The 9,402-nt window shown below is 32.2% G+C and overlaps 1 protein-coding gene across 1 annotated transcript; it reads right to left on the minus strand.

Moving 5' to 3' along the window:
• Nucleotides 1-773: 773 nt before the first annotated feature.
• On the minus strand, nt 774-4,616 carry LOC111882876 (somatic embryogenesis receptor kinase 1). The gene is made up of 11 exons (XM_023879245.3): nt 4,120-4,616; nt 3,766-3,898; nt 3,591-3,662; nt 3,366-3,509; nt 3,212-3,283; nt 3,073-3,144; nt 2,868-2,980; nt 2,650-2,781; nt 2,219-2,560; nt 1,346-1,740; nt 774-1,259 (listed from the first exon to the last, which is right to left on the minus strand). Exons 1-11 carry the CDS (start codon nt 4,211-4,213, stop codon nt 945-947), a joined length of 1,884 nt encoding a protein of 627 aa, XP_023735013.1. The 5' UTR covers nt 4,214-4,616; the 3' UTR covers nt 774-944.
• Nucleotides 4,617-9,402: the final 4,786 nt, after the last annotated feature.

Consider the following 9,402-nt stretch of genomic DNA (forward strand, 5'->3'; position numbering starts at 1 on the left):
CCGAAAGTTTGTGTAAAAATTGTTTGTTGTAAATAGTTATAATCATTTTTAAAATTACATAAAAATAGTAAAAGTTATAAACTGAAAAACGTATTAAATTCCCAAAAATTATTCTAAATAGTTTTTGAGTTATTAGCTTTTTGTTCTAAAATAAATATTATGCCCATACTTTTAAAGAGTTTTTTTTTCTCTAATACATGATATTCTTTTTAAAAACTAAAAGCTCCTAAATACGTCCCTTTGAGTTTTGGTTTTAAAATTCTTTAACTTTGTCTTTTTGTTTCATGTTCAATACCTTAGAAATTTATATTTCTAGTTCGGTTCAGCATAAAATTGGAACCGAAATATATTTCTCAACTTTGAAACAATTTAGTTTTAGGCTTTTAACTTTGAAATATATATATACATATTTATCAAACTTCAAAAAAATGTCAAAAATATAACTTTAACTTTGTGGTAAAATAATAAAACATAAACTTTGAATAAAAATATTGGGGTTGAAATGACATACATTTATTATTACATTGTGAACTTCCATTTTAACAATATCATGTCTTAATTATGCCTTAATCGCCTTTTAATTTCAAATATTACATAATTAGTTAATAATCAATAAGCATTAACTAATTTCATCCCAATTATTATTTGACATAATGTTGTCGTTTTAGACATATTTCATCATTTCAATAAGTGTGTTAATTAACACTATTAGTATTAACCACATGTCTGAAGACGTTAGAAACACATTCGTCATGTCCAATGAAAGAAACACATTCATTCCAAAAGGAACCACCATTTTTAGTTAAAACCTTATCGTCAAAATTACATCAGTCTATGATATAATCCCATTAAATTATACTAATCCCCACAATTCAATTACAACCTCAAAATATGCACAAAATTAACCACCATAATCATAATATAACCCTAACTTTGAAATCGCCTCATCTTGGACCCGATAATTCAACAGCATGCAAATTCTCAGTGGAATCAAGAATCCAATCGGAATTAGGATGTGGTGCTAAATCCATTTCCTGTCTTAAAACTTCCACTTTCTGCCATTCATCCCATCTTTCAGCCAATCCATCACCTTCCAGCATTCTCACCACATCAGACATCTTAGGCCTCTCCATTGGAGACCCTTGTGTACACAGCAATGCCACCTGTATCAGTTGCTCCACTTCCGAATCCACATAATTCGATTCCAAATCCGGATCCACAAGCATTTCCACTTTCCTCTCTTTCAACAGCCCTTTCACCTGAAATCAATCCACAACGGGAACGGAATCACAATCAACAACGGAATGGAATAGTAAATACTAAATACTAAATACTAAATACTTACCCAATCAAGTAACATGACATCATCATCATTAGCAAGGCGAGCAAGGTCAAACGCCCTTTGACCTGTAATCAACTCCAAAAGCATGATTCCGTATCCAAAAACATCGGTTTTTTCGGACGATTTGCCCGTGGATAAATACTCAGGGGCAATATGGCCAATTGTGCCACGTACAGCTGTCGTGACATGTGTATCTTTATAATCCATTAATTTAGCTAAACCAAAATCACCAACAACCGCTTCAAACTCTTCATCCAATAAAATATTTGCAGCTTTAACATCGCGATGAATTATCTTCGGGTCACAATGATCATGCAAATAAGAAAGTCCACGGGCCGATCCTAATGCGATCCGTTTTCGGGTTCCCCAATCCAAGGGTGGCTCGTTTGGAGGCCGCTCTACAAATAAATAAATCAGTTATAATTTATATACAAAAGTCATGTGGCAAAAGTCTGAAAACCATAAAGTGTAGGAGCAAACATGGCAATATACAAAAGTTTAAGGATCAAATATGCCAAATATATGAAAGTCTTATGGTCAATGTCTAAAACCCGAAAATTTTAGGGACCAAACCTGCCAATATACAAAAAGATTGTGTGATCAAAGTATGAAACCCAAAAAATTGTAGGACCAAACATGGCAATATAGAAAAGTTAAGGGAACAAATATGCCAATATATGAAAGTCAAAAATTCTAGGGACTAAACCTACCAATACACAAACATAATGTGTGATCAAAGTATGAAACACACAAATTGTAAGGGCTAAACCTGCCAATATACAAGTGTTCCCTTTTCACTTGATGCAGAAAGAATGACTTAATAGAAGAAAAAGTAAGGAATGATAAATAATAAATAAATAATAATAATAATAATACCTCTCAAACATGATGCGACACTTCCATTAGCCATGTAGGGGTAAACAAGTAATCTTTCAGTTGGAGTCATACAAAAGCCCCTTAATCTAAGGAGATTTCGGTGTACAGCCATACTAATCATCTCAACTTCTGTTTGAAACTGGAGCTCGCCACCTGGCGTCCTCTCCTCTTTCAATCTTTTTACAGCAACGAGGGACCCGTCTGCTAATCGCCCTTTGTACACTTTTCCAAATCCGCCCCTACCCAATATGTTCTTATTGCTGAAACTATCCGTTGCCACTTGTAATTCTCTTAAAGAAAATCTTTTAAGTTGTCCTAAATGAACCTCTGGATCTTCTTCAGCTGTACACTCATGTTTTCAACTCAATTAATTCAATATCTTTAAAAAAAAAAAAAAAAAAAAAAAAAAACTTTTTTTGTTAATGACTAACCAGGCACATCAAAGAAAAATTCTTGAGGCTTTCGACGTCGCCACCATGCAAATGCAATAGCAGGGGCGGCAAACAGCAGTGCCGCCCCAGCCGCCACCCCTCCCGCTATAGCTCCGGTGGCACTATTTCCACCTGAAAATACACAACAATGGATTCTTACTTTCAAAACAATTGAATATAAAAAAAAAAAGATTATAGAAATATTTTGAGCTAATCACCTGGTAGAGAAATTGGTGGTGGCTCCACAAAAGGTGGAGGTGGTGAGAATGGTGGTGACCCCGGGCAGGGGTGCCCGGTGACCGGGCCACAAAGATCCAGGTTGTTAGCAAAACTAAGATTTGACAATTGACATTAATCTTGTATTAGTTATATTCTTGAAGGAAAAAAAAATGAAATAAGAATAAGATTATTTTATTAAGAAACCTGATTGGTGTAAATAGTGAAAAAGATCCATTGTCTGGAACTGATCCTGACAGACGATTATTTGATAAATCCCTAAAATGATAAATTAGAAAATCAGAAGAATATTTTTACTTAATGGAAAAAGTCAAAGAACACTTACAGAACTTGCAAAGATGTGATGTTAGTCAACTGCAATGGGATTGGACCGGTCAAACTGTTATTGTTGAGCCGGCTATCCTTACACAAGCATTAAAAAAAATTATTAATTTCTTTTTGGTCAAATGCAAGTCAAAGGATGAGGTAAGTCAACATACAGGAATCGCAACTTTGAAAGCTTCCCCAATGTGACAGGAATTGGCCCTGAAAAACTGTTGAGGTAAAGATCTAAGCTCACTAAATTTGTTAAATTTCCAACATCATTTGGAATTGGGCCACTTATGTTATTGCTGTATAACTCCCTGTAGAAAATAATCAAGAAACAATCATCAAAAGTGTGTAATTGTAAATGTAGAAGTGTTATTTTAGAGAATGATACTTACAGGTACTGCAAATTCTTTAACAGACCAATTTGGGGAACCAATGTGCCAGATAGAGCTGCATTTCCTAGATCACTGAAAATTTCATGGTGTGAAGAGATTACATGAATCTATGTAGTAATTGAATGTATTGTTAATCGTTATTCAATGGCTTTGGATAAAAGGTACAGTTACTTACACTCGTATGACGCTATTATCATTGTTGCAGGTGACATGAAACCAAGTGCAAGGGTTTACAAGAGTCGGATCCCAACTTTGGAGCACACTATTCGGGTCATCCAAATTAGTCCTTAAGCTATGCAACGCATCACCTGTCAACAAGATGGTATAATGGACAATCAAACAGTAAGATACATATCACATGTGTAAGAAATGAGAATTAAACCAAATTATGTAACTGATTCTATTGCTAAATTTAGTAGCCTAAAGATCCCTAATTTGAAAAACAGATTAGTCAAAATCACAATCTAGAAACCCTCCAAAAGTGGAAATTTTGTAACAAATAAATATGCATAGCATAACATGAACTCACCTTCCATATTCGCAAAAATGAGCTTCGCTGGATGAAGGACGATGATCGAACACGCTAAAAACAATATCAGAGCTTCGCTCCCCATCACATTCATACACAATGTTGTTGAGGGATTATGTTATTTTGCTTCAGTCATCTTCAACTGTCGTCCCTCAGATCCAAATAATATACACACAGCGGCAACATTACAAGTTAGCACAAAATCCCACAAAAACCCTAACCACAAGACTCCAAATTTCCTCAAGTTTCCACCATTTCGGGGAAGAAAAACACCAGGATAATCAGAATTGAAAGCCTGATCTCATAAAAGGGAAAAATGGGGAAAGAACACCACGAAAATTTCGAAATTTGCCCTTTTTAAGTACGATCTTTACATATCTTGTTTTGCTAACTTTTCATCTGCTGTTTTACGTTTCTCTCACCAGAAATCTCTCTCTCTCTACTGCGGAATGTGTTGGAGAGATTAGAAGCAACTTTTTGGGCGTGTGCAGTGGCTTTTCAGAGCTGCCTGCCCGAATGGAACTGCCCAATCTGCCCGAGACTCTAAAACGGCTTCGCGCTATCCAGCTGCCCCGTAATTAAACGTCTTTTTTTTATTTAAGATAATTAGAAAAGTAAAGTTATTCCATCACGGCTTCCAATAAATATTTTTTAAACTAGGCATGAATATAATTATTTAATTAAATTAATAAAATTTACAAATTATGATTTTATATATATATATATATATATATATATATATATATATATATATATATATATATATATATATATATATATATATATAAACTAATGTTAGTAGCAAAATAAAACATGGTTGATCTATTAATTTTATTAACTATAATAAGTTATATTATTGGTTATTCCTAATATTAGTTAATGATTTATAAACCGTTTTATGTTGTGTAATTATATATATATATGCCAATATATATATATATATATATATATATATATATATATATATATATATATATATATATATATATATATATATATATATATAGGAATGAGTTCTATGGAAAACAAATAATTAGGGCAACATCTACCGGAACCAATAATCAAATGACACGTATTCATTTCTTTTTTTACAAGTAATGTATTGTGGAAGTTATTGTGGAAGTGATGTGTTGTCATGTTTTCATTGGTTCAAATATGTGTTGCCCTAATCATTCATTTTCCATATAACTCTTCCCTATATATATATATATATATATATATATATATATATATATATATATATATATATATATATATATCAAATAACAAAGTAGTATGAAAAAATAAATAATATGATTTCTGATGATTTAATAAATCATTTTAAGTTGTGCAATTATATCTAAAACCTATATTGATTTGTATATAAAACAAATAAGAAATGATATGAAAAAATACTACAACTTTCAACAATATAAAAACATTACAAAATTTAGTTTACATCAAACAAAATTTATTAAATACTTATAGATCATTTAAAATGAATATTTATAAATCAACATACATTTGATATATAGAAACATTATTACAAAAAAATCGCATTGAAATAATCATTGATGCGACAAAACTTATTTTTCAACTCTTTTCATATTTGAACCACAAACATTTTCAAACATATTCTGATCAAAACTTATTCATATAGTACAAATTTAGCTATAGTGTGTATAAATAAATGAAAAAAAGAGCATTGAACATTAATAATCTTAACTTAAATAAAATAAAATATAAATAAAAACTCTTGAATGTAGTGGAAAATAAAAAAAAACATGATTAATTATATCAAATTTGAAACCAAAACTATATTTAAAATAAAAACTCCAGAGATGTAATAAGAGTTTAACACACTTGAGTTGTATGCAATAATATAATATAAATATTGATAGTTACATGTTATAATAACAATATTATTGGAATTTATCATTAAAATAATCATTTTTACACTAAGTTGTAAATAATTTTATAATTATTTTTTGAATACTATAAAATAAATATAATAAATTTTGTTTGAATCGAACAAAATAAAGTTTTTAATTTAATAATAATTATAGATAATTTTAAATGATTTCAAAATAACTTATTTAAGTATTTTATTTATTTATTATTATTAATATTAATATTATTGTTATTATATAATAACAATCATCTTTTAACATAATATAATCTATTTTGTAGTTTTATTATATTTAAAACTATTATTACTTTTACTTAATTAAAAACTAATTGTTTGAAAAAAAAAATCATTATTATATTTTTAAAAAAAAAATTATCATACTTTAGTATTGTACTTTTGTCGTTAAAACTATGAAATATCGGAAGGGAATGAATAGTCCAAGTAAAAAAGTGATTTGAAATTCAAAGCTATGGTAATTGTTAAATACTAAGACCAATCTTTAAAAAATAAAAACATGTTAAGTGTGGTTTATGGAGAGGAGAGTGTTACACGTGAAGTATAATTTTATCACTTATATTTTCTTATAAAAATATTAATATTTTCTTTAATTTTACTTTAACTTTACGGTGAAGAGCGGATAGGAAAAAAGAAATTAACTAATGTAATAAGATATAATAGAGTTCTTATTTTTTTTACTATGAAAACATTTAAAAAATTGATACACACATATAAATTTTGCGAGAACATAATGAATGTATTTTTATAACACATAAATAATCATTGATTTTCAACAATAACGCCATATCATATTGAAAATCATTCATTCTAATTTGTCATTATCATCAATAATTTGGAATAATAATTGTAAACTCGTTTGATCAAAATCAATTATCAAAAAGTTTCATCGATGTTATTTACAACAAAATAAACGATAAAAACTAACATAATATATAACTAATAGCTTAAAATACATACTGAATATTGTTTTCTTGGAGAGAAAAATATATCGTCTTAACATAAAAGAGAAAGACAACATAAAGATACATACATGTTAACAAAGTTAATCGTTCTAACTGATAAATAGCTTAAATGATTGTAACATCCGGATTCCCAGGTACATTATTTATTCTTTATTTTGGAGATTTTGGAGGGACTCGGCGAGTTGATGCTTAGACTCGCCGAGTAGAGTCGCGAATTCCATCCGGGTCAATGACCGGACTCGGAGAGTCGAGTAGTGGACTCGGCGAGTCCGCGCTGTTTAATGAAGCCCTAATTCTCTGGGATTGAGACCTATTTAAAGGTGCTTATAGCCACCAATTGCGGCTACCAGACCCCTGAGTGAAACCCTAAGCAATCTAGAGCGTTTGTGAGGAAGAAGAGGCCATTTTTGATCCTTGTGTGGGTGTTTTTGCAAGAAGAAGGTGACCAAGGCAAGAGGGAGCTGAAGAGGGTGCTATTCTGTGGATTTCAGAGCCTAAGGACTTCATATTGAGGTATATATTCGATCCTTCTTCAATTTTGGGTGTTAATCCTTGAGAGTTAGGGTTTCTAGCCCATTTAAAGTGTGAATGATGGTGCAATTGGTCCCTTTTTATGTTGAGGCTTCGGATCTAGATCCAAAGAGGTCCAGAGACCTTAACTCCTTGATCTTTATAGGGTGACATTGGGTAATATGAGCTTAGGGTGACATATTGAGGCCATTTCTTCAAATAAAGCCATTGGGTCTTTGCATGGGCATCAAGATCCAGACTTTACGTGTTTATATTGCTTAAGTAGGCCAGATCTATGGGTTAGAGGAACGGATCTGACCTTAGGAGGTCATTTGAGCTTGAGCATGGCATGAACTCGCCGAGTCCCAAGAACAGACTCGACGAGTAGGGCTAGGGTTTCTCATAGTTCACTCAATGAGTAACTTGCCGAGTTGGGGGAATGACTCGGTGAGTCAGAGGGAGATAGAGGACTGGAGTTCAAGGCGGAACTCGCCGAGTTCATAATGTACTCGGCGATTTGAGTCGGGGTGGCCCCGCGATTCATGCCAGGTGTAACCCGTCGAGCAGGGGAAAGACTCTGTAAGACCCTGTTTATTTATTAAATACATAAACAAATTTATGAATGAATGGCAGCCCTAAAATAAAGAATTATATATGCAGGGTGTTGGGTTCGAAGAGTTAATTGCCATATTTTTATTTGACAAAATTGCAAGTTTGGTCCCTGTGGTATGTCAAAAATTGGATGTTTGGTCCAAAAAGTTTTGGGGTTGTACTGGTGGTCCAAAAGCTTTGATTTGTTGTGGAATTGGTCCAAAGGCTTAACAGCCGTCTACCCCCTCCGTCTGTGTGAGGGTATTTTTGTCAATTCACGCTCATTCCTTTGATATCTTATTAAATTAAACCCCCCTAACGGCTACTCTCCTTATTAATAGATCGAACATGTGTTTCATCTTTTCCCTAAATCGATATCTCCTCCTGCTAAAATCAAAATCGTGTCTTCCAAACTCAAAATCAACAATGGTGAGGTGTTTTTGTGGTCAAATGGCGATAGTGCGAACGGCTTGGACTGATAAGAACCCTGGTCGACGTTTTTGGGGATGCCCTAAAGAGGTTAGTATTCATGTGGTTGGTTATGAAGATTTTTCACTGATCACTCAATTCCTTCTTATATTTTGCTAGGATTCGACATGTGGGTTTGTGGGATGGATCGACCCTCAAATGTGTGAACGGTCAAAATCAATAATACCTGGGTTGCTGAGATCAATCAACAAGCTAAAGACTGAAGTTGGAAAATTGAAGGAAGAAAATCAAATGTTCAAGTATGATATTGGAAAAATAAAGGAAGAAAAATCAAAACTAAAGTTGTACCTGATATGTAGCTGGGTTTTTTTTTGGGTTTGTTTTTTTTTTCTGATGAAGTAGTTCTTCCATGTTTTAGTGGTTTATTTTGTGGTAGATTTGGGAAAATTGCTATGTTTGTAAATGTACTCTTTTGGACATGCAAGTGAATGCATTGTTATGGTTAGTGGGTAATGAAGTTATTTGTTTCAAACATCCAAATATTTTGGTTCTACTAGACATAGCAGTGATGGACAAACTGTTAATGCTTAACATAACCTAATAGTAACATAAAGATGCTAAAAAGTAAAGGACAATGATGCATAAACAAAAGAACATCCAAAGTTAATAACCATTGTTTGCACATACCAAATTCTTGTTACATGACCAAAAAAAACATCATTCTAAATGGAGGGTAAAGTTGTCCAAAAAACATCAAAACCATTAAACAGACACCCAAAAGAACAACACAATGGTTCCCAAAAGTAACACATTACATCATCTTAATCCAACAAGACAACACATCAATTTCCTCATTGCCCCTTACATGTTCTTGCATTATGTCCC

This window comes from Lactuca sativa, chromosome 6 (genome assembly GCF_002870075.4).
Source record: "Lactuca sativa cultivar Salinas chromosome 6, Lsat_Salinas_v11, whole genome shotgun sequence".
NCBI lineage: Eukaryota > Viridiplantae > Streptophyta > Magnoliopsida > Asterales > Asteraceae > Lactuca > Lactuca sativa.

Bases quoted from the DNA above. Each gene is read 5' to 3' on its own strand.
- LOC111882876 (XM_023879245.3), bottom strand. From the start codon at position 4,213: ATGAATGTGATGGGGAGCGAAGCTCTGATATTGTTTTTAGCGTGTTCG. The intron at 3,663-3,765 runs GTAAGTAACTGT...TGAAATTTTCAG, and splicing joins GATAATAGCGTCATACGAGT to TGATCTAGGAAATGCAGCTC. The intron at 3,510-3,590 runs GTAAGTATCATT...TATTTTCTACAG, and splicing joins TTAAAGAATTTGCAGTACCT to GGAGTTATACAGCAATAACA.